The sequence below is a fragment of the Eupeodes corollae genome, chromosome 1, assembly GCF_945859685.1.
Source record: "Eupeodes corollae chromosome 1, idEupCoro1.1, whole genome shotgun sequence".
NCBI lineage: Eukaryota > Metazoa > Arthropoda > Insecta > Diptera > Syrphidae > Eupeodes > Eupeodes corollae.
Window position 1 is genome coordinate 240,790,891 of NC_079147.1, and position 27,331 is coordinate 240,818,221.

General features: G+C 33.9%; 1 protein-coding gene across 1 annotated transcript in view; it reads left to right on the forward strand.

The window, feature by feature from the left end:
- LOC129953636 (protein enabled) overlaps positions 1-27,331 on the forward strand; it is a 184,789-nt gene that overhangs the window by 109,584 nt on the left and 47,874 nt on the right. The window contains exon 3 of the mRNA XM_056066880.1: positions 23,785-23,962. Within this exon, the coding sequence (XP_055922855.1) occupies positions 23,958-23,962 (5 nt within the window). The 5' untranslated portion in view covers positions 23,785-23,957. The remainder of the gene's footprint in view (positions 1-23,784; positions 23,963-27,331) is intronic.

Consider the following 27,331-nt stretch of genomic DNA (forward strand, 5'->3'; position numbering starts at 1 on the left):
GGGACGGTGTCAATGAATTCTTTAGGAACTTTAACTGGTCACTTCGCTTTCTCGATTGTAACGTGGATTTCAGCGCAGATATGGTTACAAATTTAATTCATAGTGGAATGAGAAATTTTATTCCGAGTAGGGTGAAATCTATCAGATCCAAGGAAAAAAATGGCTTGATACGAGCTGAAAAGTGGTTATTAGGATCAAAGATGTAAGTTTCCGTTTTTATAAACCCAACCCCACTGAGGAAAATCAGAATGAGTTCAAACAAGCTAGAAAGACCTGCAACGGTCATATTCGACGAACCAAATCAAAAAAAAAAAAAACGAACGAAACACCACGTCATACTCGGTTAAACACTCGTTTACAATGGCACTCCATATGTGAGCTCGATTGAGAAGGCTAATTTGCTTGCAGCACAATTTGCTGTTAATTCGAAGCTACCAGTGAGTGTCATGAGTCCTCTTGTTCTTGAGAGCGTAAACGATTTTATGGGACGAATCTTTTTTCGCACTCGGGTAGTTGCAAGAGTACTAAAACACCTTGACATACACAAATCTGCTGGCCCAGATGGTATCCCCGCTATTATTCTGAAGAAGTGTTCTTCCAAGCCAGCAAAACCACTGCGTAAGCTTTTCCATCTATCCTGTTCTTCTTGGTTCGTTCCGAGTAGGTAGTTGAAAAACTGCATTTATTCAGCCAATCCCAAAAAAAAAACGAATCTTTTTCGCGCAACCTTCTTTCCAAGGTCATGTAAAAGCTTATTAATTTTCAGCTTAAGAAATACCTCGAAGAACATAAGCTTCTTAATAATTGGCAGTATGGCTTTCGTAGCAATAGGTTCACTGGTGATCTCATAGTTTATCTCACCGAAAAGTGCAACAAATCCTTACATCGTTTTGGAGAAAGTAAAATTATTGCACTTGATATTTCAAAGGCATTTAGTAGAGTTTGGCATCAAGCCCTCTTATCGAAAGTGCGTGCTTTTGGTATTGATGAATCTCTTCTTTGTTGGGTTAAAAATTACCTTTCGGGCCGTTCAATTCAAGTAGTTTTGTACGGGGTCAAATCTGATATTCACAAAAAAAAAAAACGCTGGTGTGCCCAGGGCTCCGTTTTGTCTCCGACTCTCGTCCTCATATTCATGAATGGTCTTTTGTCTTAAACCTCTAACCCACTAAATTGTTTTGCTAATGACAGTAATCTCTGCTTTTCATATTCATTTTTAAACTCTCATCCTTGTACTTCGGATGTGGGCTACCAACAGCAGCGTATGATAAGCTCATTAAATTCTTATCTTGAAAGCATTGTCCAATGGGGAATCAAAAACCGTGTACAATTCAATGCTTCGAAAACTCAATGCTGTCTACTATCGCAAAAGCGGGACTCTCCTCCAATACCGCTATGCATGAGTGGTACTTGCATCCAAGAGGCTGAACAGCTTTCAGTGTTAGATATGTGCATTACAAACCACTTGTTGTGGAGTGACACATATTTGGCATCACCAAAAATGCTGCTGAGTGTTTAGGTTTTCTCCGACGATGCAGGAAGTTTTTTACCCCTTCTGATCTAGCTATAATCTATAAAGCATATATTCGTCCGAAACTCGAGTACGATTCCCATATCTCGGCAGGTGCTCCTATTTCCCACTTGAGTCTCTTTTACAGAATTCAAAAGTGAGCCCTAAAACTGATAGGTGACCGTTGCCTAACTGAAACTTTTGTATCTCTCGATCAACGTGTCGTAAGGTTTCATGCCTGTAATTATTTTATCGCAACTTTCATAAACAATGCTATAATGAAATAGCAAGTTGACCCCCCCCCTCAAAATGAATTCAACTGTAATACCCGTTATTCTAGGAATGCTTATCAGTTCGCCCTTGAACTCAATTTCGGACGTACTGTAAAGTACAGAGATTCTTTTCTTAGCCGCACTACACGAATGTGGAATGCTTTACGAGAATCAATATATTCCACTCAGCACAATGTGCAGATATTCAAAACCAATGTGAAAAACGGACTGTTGGATTCATATAAAAAAATTACTTGATATCGAAAATAATATTTTCTGTGAGATAAAATAAGTTTGAAGCCAATATTTTTAATTTTTGAAAAGCTATTTGAGTCGAAAGTAAATTTTTACCAAGTTTTAGTTTTTTTTTAGATTCTTATTTTATGTAAAAAAAACTGTCAATTTGACTTTTCCCAAATTTGTACAGAATGTTAACAACAATATTTGTTAAAAGATAAAATTAGTTTAAAGCCAATATCTCAAAGTTTTGAAAATATATTAAAGTTCAAAATCAATTTTTAACTAACTTTAGTTAATTTATTTAAGGTTTTTATTTTTTGTTAAAAAACTGTTAGTTCCATTTTTCTCAAATTTTGTTCCGAATTTGAAAACATTATTTCTTATAAGTAAAAAATAGTTGGAAGCCATAATCTCAAATTTTTGAAAAAATATTTGAGTCGAAAATCAATTTTTACCAACTTTTGTTAATTTTTTTTAGGTTTTTATTTTTTTTGTAAAAAAAACTGTCAATTAGATTTTTCTCAAAATTGTACCAAATTTTAAAAACGATATTCTTCGTTGCACAAAATTATTTTGGAGATAAAATCATGTTATGTTCGTAAAATTTTCGAGGTGACAAATATTTTTTAAAATTTATTATTTATTTTTTTTACAAATTTAGTTTGGTATCTTGTTACCATACGACATAAAATTCAAGTTTTTAAAGTTATTGGTTCGTCAGATACTTTGGGCTAACCAAAATGTTCACCTTTGTTTTTAAATTGCTATGGTAAAAAAAAACACCCATGCAATTTTCTGGGAGCCCTTTCTGCAGTATTATCTGTATAATAAAATTTATTTGAGGTCGATATCTCTTCTGGTTCTTGAGCTATGGAGAACGAAAAAAACGTGGCGATATTACTGACGTACGAACATCGCACAGACATCTTTCCAAAAATCTTTTATTTCGACTCTAGGGACCTTGAAACGTTCAGAAATGTATAAATTTTCAATTCGACAATTCGGACCCATTACAAGAACTTCCTTAAGTTAAAAAACATAACAACTGACAACAAAGAAAAATGAGGGCTAAAATACCGAAAGACGGAAACGAATACTTTTAAACTTTACATTTGTTTTAGTATGAGTGCTATATTTAATTTCAAGAAATTTTGGCATTTATACATTTTTTTCGAACTCAGAAAAGGATGTGTTCAACACAAAACAATTTCATGATGGTTCCTATGTTTTTTTTGCTCTTCTTTGATTGATTCGATAGTTTAGCCGAATTGTTAGTCAATTTTACAAAATTTCTGATGTCTACATTTTCCTCCGAAAGTTTAACTTCACTCTTGGGTGAATAATTAAACATTCTATTTAGTTACTGGATTATCAGTGATAATTGTATCACTGATAAAAAAACACAGATTTATTGGAAAACGTATTTCCTGCTGAGCCATCGCACCCATTTTCAACCTCCTAATCGTGTCAGCCAATTTAAACTTTTCATCTAATGACGCATATGCGAATTCAGCACGTTATTCAAGTCAGCAGTTTGTTTAATAAGGTACGTAACGTAGACACTTGACAAAATAAAAACAACAACAACAAGGAAACATTCCAACCTAAACTTGTGCAAACAGCCGAGTTAATTATCCCTATGTTTCGGTCGTTGACAAATTCACTTCACTATAACATCAATACACTACGCATACGGCTTCTTGTTTATTTAACATTATGTTTTATTTTTATTTATTTCACCCAAGTACCAAAAAACGGCGATGACGACGTCAACCTTTTTGTAGTATTTCTATTTTTGCTAAACACACCAGACTGTGTGTCGTCGTGTCGATTCAATGTACATTTCCTGTTCCTTTTGCCCACCATTAGAAAACACCACCATCCCATATCATCAAGAAAAACACCCTCTTAACCTGTGATGTGACCCTTAAAAAAAGATGGAAGGCGGGGGTTACCTTTACCTACCATTTTTATTTTTTCCTTAAGTTCTCAACACTTAGAGTCATTAAAAATTTCCTGAAATTCAAATTCCAAAAAATACCAAACAATAAAATTGAAGTCGATTTTTTTACCTATGGAACTTAATGCGAGTGTAAAAATAGAAATACCAATTTAAATATGTATATTGTGTCCTTGGATAGAGGGATGGGGGAAAAAAGGGGAAAAGGTAGTAATGTGTATATAAAAAGCTAAGTCCTGCGTTAACTATAGCAAACAAAACAAATCTCATTAAGCCGATTGCCGATGAAATGTTTTCATTACAAACTGCACGCTCAAAACTACCCTTTCTCTCTTTCTATAGGTTTTTTTTTGTACTTCCTCTCTTTCTCCTCCCTCGCTTGGGGGTGTTAAAATATTTTGCAAACTTACATATATCAGAAACACCAAGCCAAGGGAAAAAGGCAAGACGTGTGGATTAGGAACATGGGGTGAATTTTAGATTTCTTGAATCTTCAAGAGTCTCTACAACCGAAAAAATAAAAACAAAAAGTGAAGTGAAGTGAACGAAATCAAACTTTCAGTACCAACAACGACAACGACGTATGGATTGCCAATTCTTGAGAATGGTTTCAGGACGTATGTGTCCTGTTTTATTTTGCTTTATTTTTTTTTATTGTACGCTATTAGGCAAACGGAGAACAGCACAAATTGCTTTAAATAGTTCGCGAAGTTAAATCGCCTTAAGTGCGAGAGTTTTTTTTTTGGAATAAAAAGAAAAGGTGAAAAAGGTCCTTATAATCGGGGTAAAAATGAAAAAAAACCGAATACAAACTTCTATTTTAAGTTGTTCTTTTGTGTGGTAATCATACTCCAAGTCAAAATTTCGTAAACTCAAATTCAGCACTTGGCATTAAATTCAACTTAAATTAACCTCCAATATTTCTGCAATCATTTTTCAATCCATTAAAAAATCATGCCTATTGCCGATGTCGCCTGGGTTTTTCAACGACTCTCGTTTTCTCTGTCGTGTCGTTTTTTTAAGTGGCATTCCTTCGACGCGAAGAGTTTGTAGCTGATTTTTAAACGATGCAAAAGTAACAAACATCTGTCAAAATGAAATTAAAGTCTTAATAACAAATCATTGTTCAATGTTTAACAAATGCGGTTTTATTTAATTATTGGTAAATAAATAAGTAATTAAAATGATAAGTGTAGAAATGTATTACAACACGAGTAGCGATAGTTACGATGTTGGAGAAGGTGGAGTGCGAAGTTTTTGAAAAAGCACAATTAATTAAAAAAAGCAGATATGACAAACCTCTGCGTCTGCATCTGCATCGGTTCGTCTTGATGTATGTCCGGATGTTGTCGTCAAAGTATTTAGAAGTAAATTGGACTGGGATTTCCTTTTGGGTTTATCCACTGTTTGTATTTAAGCAAATTTGCTACAGCATCTTCCAGCGGAGATAAAATTTGCAATTGGTTTGGACTTCCTCCAGTTGCTCTTATTTCTTTTCAATTGTTTATTATTTTCTTCTTAACTTTGAACTTAAAATCGGCCCAAACCTGATTAAAGCAAACATTAAAATATTTTTTACATTAATGAAATAAACGATTCAAACCTTTTGCCAACCATCTCCATCTCTTACGGGAGGACCCTTGCTATTTAGCTGCTCAGCAATGGAATTCCATTCAATTTTAATGGCAGTTTTGTTGATTCCCTTAAAAAATTCCCTAGCCAACGAGGGCCTGGAAATGATTCTGATTTGTTAATTTCAACTAAAAACAGGGAAACTTACAGTTTTGCGAATTTCCATTTCTTCGTCGTGAGCAAATTTTCAAACGAGAGATACCGTCGTTTTTTTTTTGATTGTCGTCGTTTCCTTCCGTCTAACAAAATGCTGAATGAAAACGTTCAATGCACTTGATGTTTAAACACGACAACAAAATGAGTGACAAAAGTTGAAAACGACTTATGGAATGCAGATTGTGTCGTGTCGTATATTTTTCTGTTGTTTACGATATCGTTAATAGGGGTGAATATCCTTGATCCAAATAAATATACCTTTAAGCCCCTATAACCTTAAATCCACTTTCTATGCCTTCTTAATCAGATCCATATTCCGCTTAAACATACAATAAACATATTTTTAAACCTTATAAATATACCTTGAAGGATACAACTTCAAATCCACCTTTAATCGATCCTGAATCTAGCCTATTTGCACCTCTCAACCACCTGAAGACCTTCTTAAATCTGTTATTAAAGTCGCATATCCATTTTAAATCCATGTTAAATAAACTTCAAATGAATCTAATATTCCCAATAAATTTGTCTTCATCCAAATTAATTCTTTTTCCATTTATATTCATCCATATGAATTTCACCATAAATCTAACTCAAATAAGTCCTTAATCTTAATCATCTTTAAATCAACCTTAATCTTGCTTATCTCCGCTTTTAATACACTTCAAAATATATGTATATTTATCCATCTGAAATAAACTTTAAATAGACTTTATTTTTTCATTAAACTTCCCTTAAAATTACCTCAAGTTCATACTTAATCCGCCTTTATTCGATATCTAATAACATTTAATAGATCTTAAATCCACGTTAAGTTTGCTTTAAATCCAAATAAAATCCACCTCACATTTTCATCATTAAATTAACTTAATATTAATATTTATCGCATCTTTCTCAAATTCAATGCATCATTAAAAGACATAAAATACATTTTAAATCCATTCCAAATCTAACTGATGTCTATTTCTAATCGCTTACTTAACTTAAAACAATGTTTAATTCTCCTCTAATATCTCCTTATTCAACCTTAAAAAAATAAATAAATAAACTGGGTGACGCGACACACCTTTGAGAACCAAGGCCTAGTGACTTACAACTCTCAACCATTCTTTTGTGCGAGTGATTTTGTCAGGAATGGAGGGGACCTACAGTTTATATGCCGACTCCGAACTGCTAATTTTGAGAAAGCACTTTTTCATGACAAGAATTACTATTGGAAAATTTGTCAATTCCTCGCAAGAGGCAGAACCCGTGAAAGGACTTTAGATGGCATAGGCAGTAATCGAACCCAAGACATCTAGCATGACAGTTTAACGCACTAACTATCATGCCACGGTTACTACCTTAAACTATCCAAAAATCTCAATCTCAATTCCATCGTCAACCTATCTTGTTTAATAAGTTGCCTTAAATCCATCTTAAGTGCAGCTTAAATCCACATTAATTTAACTTTAAATCGAGTTTAAAATGGTTCTGAATCTACCTAAAAATCTACATTTAATAAACCTTAAATTCACATGCAAATCTAAAAACGATCCATGGTTTGAAATTAAATGCAACTACAATGGTCCTAAGAGCAGCGTAAAATCCATCATAAATCTACGTCAAATCGATCTTAAGTCCACTTTAAGCCGACTTAAAATCCATACTACCTCAGTTCTAAGTCCACATTTAATTAATCCACCACAAATCCATGAAATACACCCCAAATCTGTCTCTAAATCTATCTTAAATTTACCTTAATTTAATAATGATCGTGCTTCAAATTCAAAATAAGTTCCCATTTAAAGTACATTAATATCAAAGCCATTTGAAATCCACATGCAATCCACTTTATAAAGATCAAAATCTGCATCAAGTTAATTTTAAATCCACATTAAATCTGCTTTAAACAAATCTTAAATTTATACTTTATTTTATTATTTGAAAAAAAAACTAAATCACTTAATATCATTAAATTTCGTTTATACTAATTTGTTTGCAACTGAACATCGCAGACTATTTCTACAATAGAATTGCTGGTAAGGAACACAGTATGCATTATGCACGTAGGCGGTGTGGAAATTCCAATTTAAACTGAGTGACTACGTTTATGCCTTATGCGGATATTCAATGTCCTATGTTTCCTCGACCGCGCCTCCGCCTCCATCCCGCCCCCTACCACACCCTCTTTTATAAGCCATTTAAAATATTTTTCATTTTTCTTTATGTTTTGGGTGAATTATTTATTATTTTTTTTCTTCACCATCGCATAGACAATAGAAGGAGGGATTCGAAATTGGAGCATTTGAGACTTCATCCGGAATTGTTCCAAACGTTCCAGGGTATTTCTTTCCCGTTCCTGTTCGTCGATGTCTTCGTTGTCGTCATCGTCGTGGTGCAATGCTGACAATGTCTTAAATTTCCGCTCTGTTGGGGCATATTTTTGTTGAGATTCCTAAAGTTTGCATGTACACTGTACACTGTACCAAAACAAATTGAAAACTCAGCTATAATCTAGGATTTCTAGAGCTTGTTGTTTTTGTTTTTGCGCTTTATAGTTCTACAAAAATATGTGTGACGACGAAGACAAGAGAAGAAGAAATAGGTCAGTGAACATGAGAAGATAACATATAGTCTTCAGAGCTGAATTCATTAGATAGATAATTGAGATGAAATTAAGGGCGTAGTATTTGTAGAGGGCGTACATTTGTATGACCAAATTTTTTTAGAAAGTTTTGACAATTTCAAAAGAAAATGTTGACGGATCGTTTGGGGTAAATGAAAATGGGGCCTTCTTTCTTCGTTCTTTATTAAAAGTACCTAATTTTCTCATTTTTATTGCACTTTAAATGACAGCTGTCAAATGTATGTGTTTTTTTAATGGCAGTAATATTGTATAGTTTTTGGAACACCCTTAATATGTTTATAAACTACAAACATATAAAGCAAAACTGAACCATGGCGCCTCTAAAGCTCTTCAACTAGTCCAGCACTGAACAGAGTAATGACCATTAGTGAGATAGTGATACCATGTTCCATAAAACTATTATCATGCAGTATGCATAAAACATTATATAAATCCACCTCTTATTTCTTCTTCTTCCGCTTATTCCTCTTATCCTCCTCTGCTATGTGAAATAATTCTGTTGCCCATGAAAAAATGATAAGACCTTAGAAATTCAAACACGGAAAGTTTTGTTTTGGTATTTTTCACTTTTAGTTAGAACTTACAGGAACTTCATGCCCTCTTATCAAGGTAACACCACATTGCATACTCGAAATAATGAAGGTATGTTTTAGGGAAGAAGTTTATGGCCTTTTATTCGGATATTTTTTTTGGAGACCATTTTTGTGGAGGACGTGTGTAGAGGGATTTTTGTTATCATATATTATTTAAGGGGACACGAAAAGTAATTCGGTTAAAAATACATCTTCTATTGTTTCTTGGAATTTTCTTTTTTCTTTTTTTTTTGTTCAATTATTTTTCAAGTTAAAGATAACTCTCCAAATAAAACGTTATAAAAATAGGATTTAAGCATACTTCTATGTTAATTCACCCAACAGTCAAGTTGAGTCAGAAAATGACTACTAAATTCTGGAAACACAACCAACTTCACATTTGAATCATATGATTTTGACAGTTAGAGTTCTTCAGACCAGAAATTAATATGCTTTATTAATAAATTGAGGAGTTTTTCGGCTTAAGGCTTAAGCTTCTTCCAGGCTTCAGGCAGACAAGCGGATTTGAACAAGTTCCCAGGACCAGTTTCAAAGCATTATTTTTATATTTGTATATTGTAAATGTAAAGGATCATTCATTTCGTGGTTTCCAGTTAATGGCGATACCTGTCAAACTCTGCTGTCATTGGAAATGTCATAATATTACGCGTTGTTATGGTCATCAAAATAACAACAAATAAAATTTTAAAGAAATGTGGAGAAATTGGAAGCCTTTCTGAATGTCGTATGACTTATGAGCATCGTTATGGGCGCTCAGTTTGAAGTATTATTGCTTCCAGTACAAGAGTTGCTGATGATCCGTATTTATCCCGAGACGGTGGGCGGTTTTAACAATTTAACTTTTTTGTTGCCAAGAACTTTTTGTGGTGGAAAGAGCGGGAAACAAGCCACACAAGAAGACAAATTATTGTTAAGTAATTTCACGGTTTAACAACGCCGTGTTAATTGTGCGTTAAAAATACGTTTTAACATTAACATTTTTTATTTTAAAGACTCATGTGACTCATTAAGTGTCAAATATTACCCGCCTCGGATTCTTGGTCCAATTTTCAATTATTTTTCCGCATAGATCCGACTGAATTTTAGCGATGGCCTGTGTTATGTTCACCCTTAGGGCATCAGTCGATTGTGGTTTATTTGCATAGACCTGCTACTTCAAGAAACCCTATAGAAAAATGTCTAAGGGGGTCAAAAAGCATGACCTTGGTGGCCAATCACCAATTACATCACCCCTGCGAGAGATACCCTTACCCACAAATAGTTCATGCAAAATGGCAATCGTGGCGTTTGCTGTGTGACAAGTAGCGCCGTCCTGCTGGAACCACATGTTGCCTAAGTCCATATGCTTCAATTTAGTCCATACGGAATTAGTAATCATAGTTATGTATTTAGTGCGTTGGACTGTCATGCCAGAGGCCTTGGAATTAATCCCTGCTAATGCCCTCTGAAGTTTTATTTCACGGGTACTGCCTCTTGTGAGGAATTGACAAATTCTTCAAGAGTAATTCTTGTCGCGAAAAGTGCTTTCTCAAATTTGCCGTTCGAATTCGGCTTAAAACTGTCCCCTCCATCCCTGACTCAGGAATGGTTGAGAGTTGTAACTCACTAGGCCCTAGTTCTCAACGGACTGTTGCGCTACCTAATTTATTATTTTTTGTTATGTAGCGCTTGCTATTGACGGACCAATTAGCTGCCGCCAGTCGGTCCAAAATCCACAACGAACGGAAACTTTTTGGGGATGCATTATCCCCTAGTGAACCTCGCGTGGGTTGGTGTCTTCCCATATATCGCAATTTTGCTTTTAACATAGCCATTTATCCAAATCCAATGCTGTTTGTCACTAAAGATGATTTTTCGGCCAAAATTGGAGTCCTCTTCCAAAAGATAGGAAGCACAATCAGGGAATAAACGACGTTTTCTATGGTCTTGAACTTTGAGCTCCTGGGTCAGTTGGATCTTGTACGGGTTTAGGCCCAAGACTGCGGCGATGGTTTCGGCCGATCTTGCGTTCCTTAAACGATTGTTTACTGAACTGGTCGTCTCAAATTTTGCCACTAAACGTTAAAAAGTCGACTGTAAAGGGCCTAAACACTTGTCATTGCTGTTCAAGTCCATATCTTATATGCTGGGTTCTACTACTAATTGGACTCATACCTTCTTTACAAAGGGCCACAAATCAAGCCCAAATTAACACAATGCTGCCTAACAGACTACCCAAACTTTTCGCCTGATTCGTGCCGACAACTGGGCACCATTGTTATCAACTATCAACAGCAGCTGGACCCAAAGCAGTAGCTTCTTCTCATTGCCAATTTTAGGGTCCAAATTATTCCAAGACAATGAGAATCATCATGCCCACGAAGTTTTGATAAAAACGACCAAAAGTTGCTTAATTGTTCAGCTAATTTCCTTGAGCTCTCCATTGGCAAACCTCCCAGAGAGTATCTTAAATGCTCGACTATGCAATAACTCTGATCCCGATAGAATTGTTGAGTATTTCAAAAGTCTCATGTTGTATTGTCACAAAAAAGAAGTGTGCATATGAGAAAATACCTTTGACGAGTTCATGGACTTGTTTTGGTCAGAATGCCACAAGTTCACCGATGAACAAATCATCGATTGCCTCGCCTATTTGCTCAATTATCCCTCCACAACTTCCACTCGAACGAAGAATTTGTGTGAGATCTTGAATGAGCTGGATAAAGTCTGTGTGAGTCGCATCGAACAATGGAAAATGAAAGAACTCCTACACATTTCAGACGCCGGGTATCAACTTGATGTGGCGAGAATAAGTAAATTCGTGCTGCTTGCCATTCGTAAATCGGGCGAAAAGTATCAAAAATATTGTTCGGCGCCCAATTATCGAGATGTTCGACTATGAAGTCAACTTTAATAAGCTCATTGACGGCATGAGCATCGATGAGGTTCTTCTGATGTCGGTGACACAAATTCCCATACGAAATCCAGAATTGATAGATAAGATTATACGAAAGACTATCGACTCCGTGGACACATTGAAGGACATAACGCTGGTGGCAATCCTGAAAATTCTTCGATATTCCTCGAAACTACCACAAGTTGACTTGTTGACCGAACTGCTGAACGAATATCTCTACTCAGCTGTTTGCATGTGGCTCTATTGGGCAGTGATATTCAGACGTGTCACGAGGAGATTGCCAAACTCATCGTCAAACGCTTCCTTAGAGAAATTAATTCGACCAGACTCAATGACATGGAAAGGATATGTCATGTGATATCATTGTACAACTACAAAAGCTCCGATGGCTCCGAACTCGAACTCATTTCGAAAATTATACAAAAAGTCAAAAAGAAGGTAGATGAGTGCGTCCGATACCCTCGGTACTTCTCAAACCTTGTCCACTACCTCACTTTGTGTGGTTTCCATGATGAAGAACTCATTAGTTCTCTACTGGATTTAAAGTACATTAAACACGCATACGACACAAACATACAACTTGTCAGGGAATTATTCTGTTTCGATGGATTCGCAAAGATAAACCTGAAGGACACTTACAATCGTAATCAACTGCCGGATAAATACCGCAAGACAATCGGACGGCTGATGACACATTACGTACCACAGAGAAATTCAAAGTTCAAGCTAAGCACAACCGATCGGACCGATTTGGAAATCAAAGAGGCAACTGATGGTCTTATAAAAAGTGTATCTTTAAGCATATTCTTTTACACTTCGAACGTCCTGATGTGGTTCTATGCTACGACACAGTCAAGAAGAAAGCTATTTCACTGTCTCCTAATTATATAGGTGCGATCTTAACTAGGGAAAACATGTTGGGAGATCTATCCGTTGATTCGAATATTGTGACCGTGTGACATTTTAAAAAGGTTTTAAAAAATAAGAAATTTTGTAAAGCCACTCGTCTAGTGCCTGTCTTCTGTAAGTATCTTCTTTGTGTATTCATAAAATATGAACAGCGCCGCGGTGGCTTTTAATGTCCCAAATAGAGCGCAGCAAAACCTTCGGTTCTTATGATTTTGAAGCCCACCGAGGTCATACTACTTCTAGAGTTATTAACTTAAATTCGTTTTTGATAACATCAGCAGGAAAGACCAGAACCCAATGAGTTACTCCGCCAATAGCTCCAGCAAACATCGTTTTTAAAATATCGAAAAATTGAATCTTATTTGCGTTTGATTATAATTAAAGTGAGCGTCTCATACTTTGCGAGAAGTTCTCGACTTCCTTCGTATTCTCCTCCGAAGAAGAAGCCTTAAATCCTTACAACGCCAGTGTTTTCACTTTTTGTTAATGCTTTTCATGTAAACTGTGTGTGGTTTAGTTTTGACAATGAGTGTTTGTGGATACTTATTAAAAAATGTTATGTATTAGTACTACGAAAATCAAAACTGTTCTAAAGGGTAAAAGATAATTTTTGTATAGAGCCTTATGCGTGAACTTTATTTTTAAACTGGGATAATAAACACTCCTTGAAAATATATATTCATAGTCCCTTAAAATCAAAAACTTTACTCGAAACAGGTTCACATTAATAAAACACCATTTTTTGGAGATTTAAAAGTTAAAAGTAAAGAAAACGTTTCACAAATTTTTATTAGGTTACGATTTTTTTTCTTTTTTTCTTTTCCTATTCAATTGTTTCCAATGGCACATTGGACTTAAACACGCCCAATTTCATATTTCATAAATCAAGACACGTCCAAAAGTTTTATGAAACAAAAAGAACCTGTGCTGTCTTGATGTACAAAAAAAAAATCACTTAAAAAATACTTCCGAACGAAATAACCACCCTACAGCCCCACCAATGAGACCAAGGTCCACCTTGTCAATAACGAAAAGCTTTCATAAAAAATAATAATTTATTATCCTGGAAATTTAAAGCTATCGCGCGTTTGGAAACAAGAGACATTCGATATAAAAATGAAGATAAATCGAACTTTAAAAGTGTCGCTCACACCTTTCTAACATCTATAAAACTCCAATTTTTTGTTTTCTTATCTTTACTTTTTTGGTCCTAACTTATGGATGAGATGTGATATGAAAATTAATGGTGGTTAGATACTTTTTTTTCTTCTTCTTCTTATTTTGTTTATTTTCCTTCCTGATGCGTGCGATATTTATAGAAAAGTTCTCGAAAAGCAGGATTCTTTTCACCCTTAAGGTCATTTAAGTAACACAGAAACGTAAGAGCATCATCATACACACTCATACACATTTATCTTTGCCAAATATCGATTTCACTTAATTTGATTTTCATTGAAAGTGAATGTTGAAAAATGGTGAATGGTAAAAGGTGAAAGGTTAAAGCTGAAGAGCGTAGGTTTCCTTTTGATAAATATTTACTATATGTTCTTTTTGATTTGTTTAGAAACGAGCTTATTTCGAAATCCCATTTGAAATTGGAAATGTCCCAAGTCTGAATCGCACATATTCGTAAATTGGGATGAGTTACAACACGCCTAAACTCTTTTCCGTCCTTTTTAAGAAAATGGAGCCAAAAATAAGGATTTTGGCCATCGTTGTTGATGAAAGAAAAGTCGATAAATAATGTCAACTCACGCCTCTGCGCCTACAACGACGCTTTTCTATACGCCATATGTTGGCGTAATACTAAATCCTTCGTAAAGAAGAAGAAAGGGTCTCTAAGTCTCCATCAACTGGTTCTGGGACAACGTCGAACCTGGCGCTCCATTTCCTTCTATCAACCCTTTTGCTTAGTTGGTTGGTTGGTTTGGTATCCGTCATCATCAGAAACAGTGAGATATCCTTTTTTAGTCCTTGTTGGGATTGTTTCTGTATGTGATGTCTTTTGGGGCAATAACCTGATTTCTGTGTGTCTCTTCCAGAGCACCACTAACTATTTCCACCGTAGGTCGCCGCGCCCGTCGTCGTTGTCCTCGTCTTTTGCCTCTGCGCCACACCCCCTTCGGTGTATTATGATGTTTTATTTTCCTTCTTTCTTTTATTATATAATTTGTTTGCCATTCGAATAATGATGTTGGCGTTGAAGTTGAAGCAAAAAGCAAGAAGCACATTCGGATGTGAACTCAAGCTCAGGGTGTAAAAAAGATTGTACCGGGCATAGAGCTAGAGCTACGTTTATAGAAAAAGCGAACTCTGGTGGGTCTCTATTATCATAAGACATTAACCTCATTCATTTACTCTTCTTTTGCTGTTTCGCTTAGCAGTTGTTGCTATAGCTACATTTTACTCGCACCATATAGTTGAAGATAAAGATATATGAGAACTTTTGCTCGCTAGCCTTTTTGTCGCATAGAAGAAAATAATTTAATTTTATGTAATTTTACAACTGATGGGTTGTAGGGACTTGCCCTACCTATAATTGTTATAATATGGGGAAGGGTTGAAATGGATATAAATATGTAAGTATAGCGGTGTATACATATGTTGTTCACTTGCTTTTTACTTACTTACCTAAGGTCCGGGGCGAAACTGAGCCTCAACCAACATACTTCTCCAGCCAGCTCGGTCCCTGGCTACCTTTCTCCAGTTTCACACGCCAAGTTGGTTGAGGGGTTCATCCACCTGAGTCGCGGTCTTCCACTACTACGCCGTATCTCGGGATTGGATTCGAAGACCTTCCGGGCTGGAGCATCGATGTCCATTCGCCATCTTAGTAGTTGGACTTTAATTCTGTTAACTTGGTCAGTGTCGCTGTACCACCCGTACAGATCGTCGTTATATATTCTCCTCCACTCTCCATCTATGCAGACGGGACCAAAAATCACCCGAAGAATTTTTCTTTGGAAGCATCCTAAGACGCTCTCATCGTTCTTTGATAAAAGACAAGTGTCTTTTAGATGGTGATTTTAGATGCTCGAGAGAGGACTTTATTACTCAACTGCCTTCAAAGTCCAAAGAAGCAGCGATTTGCAGAAATTATTCTTCGTTTGATTTCAGCGCTGGTATCGTTGTCTGAGTTTATAGCGGTCGCGGTGCCTAGGTAGACAAATTCCTTAACAACCTCAAAGTAATAGCTGTTCATTGTGACGGTCAATGTTCTTTTTGATGACAGCATATTGGCCACTAAACCCATTTTCTTCGCTTCCGTCGCAATGTTCAAAAACGCGTATCAGAGTTATTGGATGGACCTTCGGAAGATTGTACGAATGTTTAGAATTGAAAATTTTGAAGTTTCTCGACGTTTAAGATCGTCCCAAGAATTAAGATCCAAGGTTTTTAGAGAGAAGTCTTTGTTGAGATAATTTTTACGTTGGCTATATTCGAAGAACCAGGATTCATCGACTTCAAAAAGATTTGGTTTTACAAATAAAAACATCAAAGTGTGATGCTTTTTTGTTTGAGGTTAAGGTAGACTCGTCAGTGTCCAGGTTTCTTCCCAAAGAATGCAAAAATCTTAAATTTGAAATCAACGTTATTTTTATTTTCTTTAAATTGTAATCCACAATACAATTTATTTTTCTTACTTCTAAAACTAACATTATTGCAGTTTGTTTGTTAGTTTGTTTGTTTGTTTGTTTGCTTGCTTGTCCGTCTTTTACGTCGTAACGCAAAAATATTATGACATGATTTTTTTGTGTGGAGATAATTACGAAGCTGAAGAGTGTTTTAAACTACTTTTTACAGCGGTAAAATATCCCACTTACGGCGTATGCGAGCATATCCTCCAGTAACACTTACTATTTGATATTTTACATATTCTTTTTTAGAGCTTATAATTAAGAGCTTCATGCATTTGGACCTATCATCGTTGTCTATCATTAGGCGTGACTTATAATGATGCTAACGCACGAAACCAGGTTCTCTGTCAAACAGCCACTCTAGGAAAACGATAAGCTATGCCCGTGACGCGTTAAGAAGAAGGTTACCACGGAATAAATGTTTTTGACTATATTCCCTTTCTCTAGCAGCAAAGAAGAGAATAAACGGTAGGTAAAAAGAAGGTAATTCGGTACCCAAAAATAACGAGAAAGTCCTATAGTCGACGTACTAACTTTGTTCAGGAATTCGTCTTCAGGAAAGGCAGTTATATTGTCTTATGTTCGAAGTGACAGAGGAGAAGTGTAACGCTTCCTTAGAAAGGATTCAGAAATCCTCTTTCTTGGAATATTTCAACAAAAAAATAGGAAAGTTAGCTTGACGTCAAGCTGAAAACACCACACGTTATTTGGATCAACATTTTTAAAAGTTAATAAAAAAGAATTAAGGGCTTTTTAAATGGTGCTCGTCATTAAGTTGAACACGTATTTACTGAAAATTAAGTTGAAAACCTCAAAGCCTTGGACACTACTGATGGGGAAATTTAGTGATATGTTGTGCTCTTTAGTTGATGAGTACAGATGAATTTCTCTTGCAGCTACTTTTAAAATATGTTCTTGACATCAATCTGGGATGAAATTAAATTAAAACATCCCATAATTGTTTTCCTTAAATATTGTCGTACAGCGCAACAGCCCGTAGTAAACTGATGACTAACAGCTCTCAACGATTCCTGTGTGCAAATCATTTCAGGGATGAAAGGGACCTACAGTTTGTATGAAGAGAATTACTCTTGGAGGATTTGGCAATTCCTTACAAGATTAAGTATCCGTGCGAAGGAAGGAATTAAACCCAAGACCTCTAGCATGACTGTCCTTACAGAATTTAGTTTATCTTGTATTTAAACCCAGTAATCAAAGATCCGAACCAAAAGAAAGTGAAAGTTAATTCGTTTTGACGAAAAATTGAGTTTTGTTAGCAAATGTAGTGGAAAGAAACTAACTTTGAAAAACAGTTGTTTGATTTAATTCGTTCCATTTCTGTACGAAATAGTTATTTTTCAGTATTGGTACGACATTTTTAATTTCGAAACTTCCAACACAACCACGCCAATTTTTCTACTTATAAATTAATATAACTTGTTCATATGTTTCATTCTGAACCTTTTCCAATGAGTATGTTTACGTCAAGGGCTTGAAACATATAATTACTTATCATTTCTTCAAAAAATGTCAGGACAGCTAACATTTTTCCAATGATCCTCTAACATACCTTTATTTATTTTAAAGAAACTATAAAAATAACTAAGGAAAATTAATTTTACAAGAATACTTCTATAGCATCAGTAGATACAAAAAAAAACAAGACATGGTCCATGGAAAGAGCAAACGTTGAAGATGACGACAACGACAAAAAACAACAACAACAACGACGGATGATAATGACAAAAGTTCTTCCTTTCCTCACTAAACCACAAATGGGAAACAAATGGAATTGACGAGATAAGAATACAAAAACTAAGAGCAAACAAAAAGAAAACAAGAAACATATATTTTGTGGAGTGACTTCTTGACTTCATGGATTTCTCTGAAGGTGCTTTTTAACAAGTTTCCATTTTTAACCACCTCCATCTCCACCACCACTAGCAACAACAACATCATCATCATCATCTTTGGAATGGGGGACCCTTGATGGGAAATGATATGATACTGGCGATGATGATTGTCGTCTCGAAGAAAGCATAATGGAGTCTTTTCGTTTAAATTGTTGCCATCAGTTACAGTGCTAAATGTATATCGAGATAAGTTGCAGTTGACTTAAGTTAAAAGAATTAAGACAGACTAGTGTACACGTGCAGGAACTCCCTCAACCAAATTTTGCTTCAATGTTTACAATTGACTTCTAAAGCTTTCTGTTGTAAGTCTCAGTTTGTCTTGCCTTTATAAAGTTAGTTTTTAATCTAAAATAAAACACAACTGTTTTAAATTCGAGAAGTTTAAAAAAAGTCAAGGTAATGCTAATTTTATTCTTTCTATCATATCTATCTGTCAGACATAGCTTAAGCTTAGGCTTATAGCAATCAATATAGTATGCAAACGTTTGCCAGTATCACCAAAACATCATCCTGATTCCTCCAATTTAACGACCGCATATTAAAAACAGTCTGCTACACCTCCAACTCAAACGATAGAAGCAATGATATACGAGTAAACCGTTAATCTTCCATTACCAGTATTGCATTTTTCCTGAGATGAGTTTTCGTTTCTGTTATGATGTGTCCCCGAAGTATTGGCTGAGATGGACTGCATTCACACCGCCCACAAAAACATTAAACATAGTTCATCACTCATTACGTAAGAAATAACTCGTCCCAAAAAATATGAAATACCGGGAAACTAACTTTTCAAAAGAAATGGTTTATGCATTCGATTAGTTCGTTAAAATACAAAAGCCAATGCTTTTGATATATTATCATTTTTCAACTAATTACAAATTTAAATATAAATACAATTCGCACAGACTACAAAAAATTCTGTTTCTTTTGAGACCTTATTTATTAAAATTGTTTTAGTGTCAGATCCGAAAAAAGGTGAATTACCAAGGAAATACATACAGATATGGACATTAAAATATACACAGAGACAGTTGCTAGTAGTAAAAACAACAACATGCATTAGAAGTAGCTTTACCTTTAAACGTTATCAAAAAAATTCAGACTCTCTTATGCAAAATAACATGGGTTTTATTTTTGTTGCTTGTTGATTGTTTGATGAACCGTTCTTTAGTTAAGTCTAAGTTTTTGGTGGACGTTAAAATAGAAACACAGACCTTAATATTTAACTAGGATCAAAAATATCAGTTTTTAATATTTTTTAAAACTTCTATAAGACAATAAGTTCACTTTAGGAAGTAAATTGTCCAATTGTTCCCTAAAAGAGAAAGCTGAGCAAATCTCTCAAGTTGATTCAAAAGCAATTTGACCGTTGAAACTAACTTTTTCAGAAGGATCGTAGGAATGGTGACCTTTCTAAGGGAAAAAAAAAAAACAATTATAACAACGCGGAGAAGGGAGAAAGTGTAGGAATGTTTTGTGAATAGATGAAACAAAGATAAATTTATTCCGAAGTGATGGTAGAAAATCCGTTAGAAGGCTTCTTTGAAAGAACTAAACCACAAATACATCTAGAAAACGGCCAAGAATGGTGGCGACATTATCATACTTTAGTTAATTTTCTTGTTATGGCGTTGGATCAATATATTTGATTGAGGGTAAAAGGGATCCAAATATGAAGGTGAATATCATGAAGGATACAATGCTGCCTTATGCGGACGAGAACAGATTCCGCCGATTATTTGACTCAATGTCTAACAGAATTCGCATTGTAATCAAAGCTAAAGCCATGCTACCAGATATTAAAATAATTTGTGTATCCAGAATAGCTTTGTGTTTAATTTTTTTTTTTTAAATAAATATTATGTGTATCTATTTAAAAATCCACGAAATTTATTCCATTTTTTAAATTTATGAATTTAAAATACTTTAAGTTATTATATTATTATATTTTATTGTAGCAGTAATTATTTACATTTTTTCTTATAATTATATTGCACAATTTACAGAGATTTAGTATAACCCTACTTTACTTCTGAAAAAAAATAACAATTTTATATAAAATTATCACAGTTTAACATAACTAACAAATCGAAGGAAAAAGCTAAAAACCTTCTTCAAATTGTCAAGAAACATGGTTATCCAAGATTGGGGAGAATAGGAAGCTTGGAAGCATCGAAAAACGCTAATCTCAAAAATGCTTTACATGTAAATAAATAAATACAATCAAAATAGAAAAAGTAAATATGTTAACAACCAAAAATAAATAAATAATTAAATAAATAAATACATAAATAAATAAATAAAAATGAAAAAAAAATAATTACATAAATAAACAAATAATCAAATAAACAAATGCATAAACATGTAAATAAATAAAAACAATTAAAACAGAAATTTTTTTGTGTTTTTTTTATTTCTAAATATCCAAATTTGAGATAATATGGTTTTCCGATAGTCTGCAAGATGCATTATATCGATCAAACAAATAACTTGTTCTAAATGAAATTTTTTCAATTTTGGCAAGTAAGTGGAGATCTTCCGTAGAATAGTGCCATGGCAGATTTGACATCATTTTTAATATTTTATTTTGGGGTCTTTGTAATCGAAGTAAATGGCTATTAGCACATTTACCCCAAACAGGTGACCCATATAGCATAATACTTTGAAAGATAACCTTAAAAATGATGAGCTTATTTTCAACACTGAGTTTTGATTTCCTGTTAATAAACGGATATAGAATTTGTACAGCTAAGTTCACCTTATTGATTGCTTCTTGTATATGAACACCTAAAGTAAGTGTTTTATCTAGGTGTACTCCTAAATATTTAGTACTCGATTTCCATTCTGTTGGAATACCATTAAGCATATTGGTGGGTAAAAAACAAGCTTTTCTTTTTGTAGTGAAAAAGACGGCTTGAGTTTTCCCAGCATATATTTTAATTTTCCAATCATTAAAGTACGTTTGCACAATATTCAGCGAAGATTTCAATTTGGTTTCGATATAAAAACCAACTGAATCTGATGAATACAAACACGTATCGTCTGCAAAAATAGCTGATTTACAGTTTGTAAACGTCGGGAAATCATAAGTAAATATGGTATACAAAACAGGACCAAGAACTGATCCTTGTGGTACACCTGCAAGGATTTCATATAGATTAAAGTAGGAACTGTTTACTGAAACTTTAAAAAATCTTTCAGTTAAAAAGGAATTTATCATTTTTATAATGAAAATTGGAAAATCCAGAACTAAGAGTGTGGAGAATGCCACACAGTGTCAAAGGCCTTTTCTACATCTAATAAGACCACACCAGTGCTTTTCCCTACTGCAAAATTACTTTTTATGTCATTCGTAATTCGATGCACTTGATGCACTGTGCTATGACAACTTCTAAAACCAAATTGTTCTGCTGGAAGGATATTATGCTCGTTCAAATGCCAAACCATTTTATTTTGTATAAGTTTCTCAAGACACTTACTCAGAGAACTGAGTAAACTAATGGGTCTATAGCTAGAACTTATGGAAGGATTTTTTCCAGGTTTTTGAATGGGAATTATTGTTGCTATTTTCCATTGCCTTGGAAAATAACCTATTTTAAAGCAAGCAGTAAAAATGACTTGTACAAATTTTATAACTGTTCTGGGCGGTTTTTTTTTAACATTATGTTTTTCAAACCATAGAGTCCTGGAATATAATTAATAGGTAATTTTAGTTTGAAATAAAAAAAAGTGAAGACCAAGCTTGAAAACAAAAAATCGTTTTAAGTCAATAAAAAACTGTATTTTTAAAACTCTGGTATTTTTATTTTATTATACATATCTGTTTGTACATGTATAAAGCATTTCTATGGCTTCCTGGCTCTTTATGGTGGACTCTTTTATATCCATGACTTGCCAATGAGCATTCGGAAAGGTCCTTTAAGAAAGCTCACTAATCTTTCCTTCGTCAGGATTCGCGGCCAAGCTTTCGTCTACAGCAATGACTTCTGCCAATTTTTGAGTGTCCCCATTGTAGTTCTACTCTCTGTACTGACTTTTTCATCATTGGTAATTTTTAAATAGATATCTCTGTTTGGTTTCTGACACTGAAACGACCTTTTTGAAAATTTAAATTTGTTTAAACTTTAAATTATTGTAAAAATATATGCTTCAATTAACTATTCTTAATAGTCGTTTGTTTGCTTTCTTGTTTTTTTAAAACTAGATTTTTTCTACAATTTGATAATTTTTTTTCTATACAATTATATTTTTTCTTAAATATATTTTTTTCATAATTTAATGTTTTCAATTGTTTTATTTTTTCTTAAATATTTTTTTCTAATTTAATTCAGATTTCTTAAAAATTTGATTTTTTTTAAATTTCTTTTTCTACAAAATTCGATTCATTTTCTTAAAAAATTATATTTACTCATTTTTTTTTCTTCAAAATCTAATTTTTTTCTTAAAAAATTACTTTTTTCTAAAAAAAAATCACTTTTTTCTTAAAAATTTCACTTTTTTCTTAAAAAAATCAGTTTTTTCCTTAAAATTTTATCTTTTTTTCTTCAAAATCTATGTTTTTTGCTCCAAATTGTCACTATCTATTATTTTTTCCAAAAACTTATTTTTTCCAAAAACTTATTTTTTCCAAAAACTTATTTTTTCCAAAAACTTATTTTTTCCAAAAACTTATTTTTTCCAAAACCTTACTTTCCCCAAAACTTTATTTTTTCCAAAAACTTGAATTTTGTCAAAGAAAGATTTTAGAAAGTGGCTTTGTTTTTAATTTTATCTGTTCCCGAAATTAGTTTTTGCTCAATGTTTATTTGATCCCATTATTTTATTTTTTTTTTCTAAAACTCGTTTTCTTTAAACTTAATTTTTTCCATAATTTGGATTATTTTTGTCTTTAAACTATTTTTTTCAAGTTTAATTTCAAATGATGAAAAGTCTGCGTTAGCGTTTGAGTTTTTGAGGTTTGTTTTTAACTAATTTTGATTCTGTATAAAACTTTAATACAAAAAAGAAAAAATAGAAACTTTGTATCCTCTTAAAACATAACTTTTCTTTGAAAATTTGGATTATTTATGGGCAAAAACCACCATAACTTTGATCGTTGCAATAAAACAAGGTTGTTACATTAGCATTTCCCGACATTTCGGCAGGGGTTGCTGCCTTCCTCAGTGGAACTTTATTACACATGAAATATAAAACACATAACAACCTTGTTTCATTGCAACAATCAAAGTGGCCAAAAAAGCCAAAGGAAACCCTAATTTCTCCAATACACATAAGTATATATCCATTGGTCAATACATTATCTTTTAATCATAACCTTTAAAAGTTAATTTACTGCCGTATCCAATTTTATTCAAAATTCCAATCCAAATTATATTTATCGACCACATTAATTCATAAAATTGTAAAAATAACATATTTTTAATTTCTTTATTTCAGAAACAATCAACGCACTTCATAATTCTTCCCGTATGCTTCAGAAACTTCAAACGAATGTTAAATATTTTTGGAAAAAATACATAATTTTTTCTACAAAATAAAAGCAGCATTTCTTCAAAAACATTCAACGAATATCATAATAAATTTGATATTGTTTTATTTTTTTATACAAAATGACGTAAGTACAAAAAGCATTAAATTTTTTACAACAATTTTACTATTTTTTTAAAATTTAAATCTAAAAAATCAATTTACAAACCTTTGACAAATATTTTGTTTGTAGTATTGAATTTATTAGACAGAAATTTCCCACTGACGATTTAAGTACATAAATAGGAACTTGCATTGCAAAACCTTTCGACTTTCTATTAATCATTTTATCAGTTTACACAATCGAAAAGTGTCACTTTTCAAGACCAATTTCGGAATTTTAATTCAAGTTCTAGATCAACCTTGAATTGAATTGCAGTGCCTAAATTTGGGGAAATGCAGGTGTTTAACTTGCCTAGCCTCCATTTGCCGAATTGGGGTAAGATCTAATTTTTTTGTTGCAAAAGTTCCCTGTGCTTGCATAAGCTGCCCTTAAAATAGGGGTTTACCTTCAAATGCATTGAGAGGTATTTTTATGAAGTGTATCACAATTGAGATAGGAATTTATCTCTCAGATAATATGGGCAATAAAAAATGTGACATTCCTTAGGTATACCTAATGCCGTCTTGCCTTTTATATTAGATCTTATCTATCTTTCCATAGAGCTGCAATCCTACTCCATTGTAAAATTCAATTTATAATTTGTCTTCTTCTTTTTTTTCGAAATCATAATTCTGATGATGTCTAGTTTAGTTTTGTGAGTGATTCGGATGCATTTTTGTCAAGAGTGACTCTGATTCTGAGTGTCGGTGATGTGGTTCATAAACTTTATATGATGATGATCATCATCACGATCTTCTCATTCGAGCTTAATCGTTTCTCATCACCGCCGCCGAAGCCGAGCCGCATTTGATTGTGGTGATAATAAAAAATAATCTACAAAGGAATGCACTTACAGGGAGGCAAAATGTAATGTGATGAGTATGAGGTTATTATGATGTTGTTGTTGCTGATGATGTTGACTGCGTTCACTCAATTAAGGCCGGCAAATTAGCATATTAATCATACCGGCTCAACGTTGCCGGTGGTGGAAGTTGGCAGTTTATATGATGATGCGAAGCACAGTGATTCAGGAGTTGACAAAAATCATTTTTGACATTACATTTTTCCAATGAAGACTTGACAACTTTGAATTTAATTTCAAAAATCATCGGACTGTCATTGTTAATTTCTTTAGTAAACTCAACATTTTTAACTTCCCTTAGGAAGTTATTGTAATGGGCCCGTTTTGTCAAATTGAAAATTTTGACATTTCTCGACGTTTCAAGGACCCTAGAGTCGTACTTCATTACGTTCGCGACGTTTTTTTGTCTTCTATAGCTCAAGAACCAGTAGGGATATCGACTTGAAATAGATTTAGTTACACAGATAATAATGCAGAAATATGCAGAAAGGACTACCAAAAATATTAAGTGGGTTTTTTTTTACCAAAGAAATTTAAAAAAGTTAACATTTTGGTTAACCCTAAATATCTCAAGAACCAATAACGCTAGATACTTGAATAAATATTTTGTATTATACAGGGTCCGTCAAAAAGAACCTCCCGTGTTTTAAGACGTGTATTTTTAACGCTATTTATTGATAAAATGATTCCGGGTATAGATAGATAGATAGATAGTTTAGCACTTAAACATGTAGCTGCCCTCTTCATATGCATCCCTACAAAATGATGATCGCAGAAGAATTAAGTGAGAGAGAATTTGAAACTCGCAGAGCTGTTTGTGAAGACATTCTTCAAAACATTCCCGTTGGAACTGTTTTAATTTCGTCTAACGAGGCCCATTTCCATTTATCGGGTACTGTAAATAAATAAAATTCCCGATACTGGGCAACAATAAGCCCTCAAAAGTTACAGTTAATGCGGATAGCTACTGTCACTACTGTCACATTATTGAGACCTTCCTCCAATCAAACTTAAATTAGTTTTCTAGGAACCACAAACAAGTCTGGTTCCAACAAGGTGGAGCCACAGCACCCACTTCACGGCGTTCACTAACGATTTTGAAAGAGATGTTTTAACGGCATCCTCTTTCTTTACGAGGAGACATTACCTGGCCACAAAGAACCAAGTCTACACTCATATTCCAACATCTTTGGAAGCACTTAAGGAAGCATACACTCAGGAAGGGGCAGCCATTACACCACAAATGACTCGACGAGCAATGGAAAACAAAAAAAGCATTGCTAAAAGTTAGTAAACATTGATTTTCGACTCAATTATCTTTTCAAAAATTAAAAATATCGGCTTCAAACTTATTTTATCTCACAGAGAATATTATTTCGAAATTCAGTACATTTCCAAAAGTCCGTTTTTTCATAGAAAATAAATTCTACAAAAAATAGTACGCAAATTTAGCAAAAATTGATGTTCGGTTCCCGTTATCTTGTGAACAGTAGAAGCTATTGACTTCAAATTAATTTTATTCATCCAATTTTTATTTATTTATAAAAGACAGACAAACTTTTAAGGAATGCTACTAAAATTGGTTAAAGACAATAAACCTCTTTAACAAAAATAGATTTCGAAATCAAACTATTTCATTATCATATTTTTAAATTTTTAAGAATAATTTAAACGACAACTAAAAAAAAACACGAAATCCTACAAACTTTTAAGCGAGACAAATCGACAGAAAGAATGGGAAGTTATCAGTGTGGATCGCATCCCTGCCTTTTTTTCATCATGGTACGAATAAGCAACGTCTGCAAATAATACAAATTTTCTACTCTTACATATTTTTCCAATTAACAAGAAAGGTGACACAATTAATCCTGAAATTACATAGAGTGGACGAGAATAGAATCCTAACAGACTTCCAATCTGGCTTCAAAACGACCTATTCAACAGTTGAAGGCTTTTTAAGCTGGGAAAAGGACGATGTACTCGTTCTTTGTAGATTTAAAACCTGCCTTCGATTTAGTTATTCCAAATGCATTAATGTATAATCTGTCTCGAATAGATGCATCTTCCAGATTCATCAAATTTAGGTTAAAGTGACTGTCTATTATTAAGTAGGACACAATAAGACCAGTTTAATGGCCCATTGTAATATCACATGAAATTTGAGGCTTTCTCCTAAGCTCAATGAAACCAGTTTGAGTTCCTTACGAAACCTGAAAGACTAATAATGTTAAAATGATTGAGATCGTTTAGATTGTTATAGAAGAATTGTCGTAGGTAATTCTTGCGCTTTTGAGCTAGAGCAAGGCATGTACAGAGGAGTTGAAGGACTGTCTTCGCCTCTTCCATATCCATACAGCTTCATCAAAAGCCATTTGAGATTACGCTGAGCCTCATGGCGTGCTTTCCTAGTAGACAGTTCCCGATTATGAAACCGATTATCGATCTGCTTAGAGATAGCAAGCACCTAAATCGCTTTAAATCTAGTGCAGGCC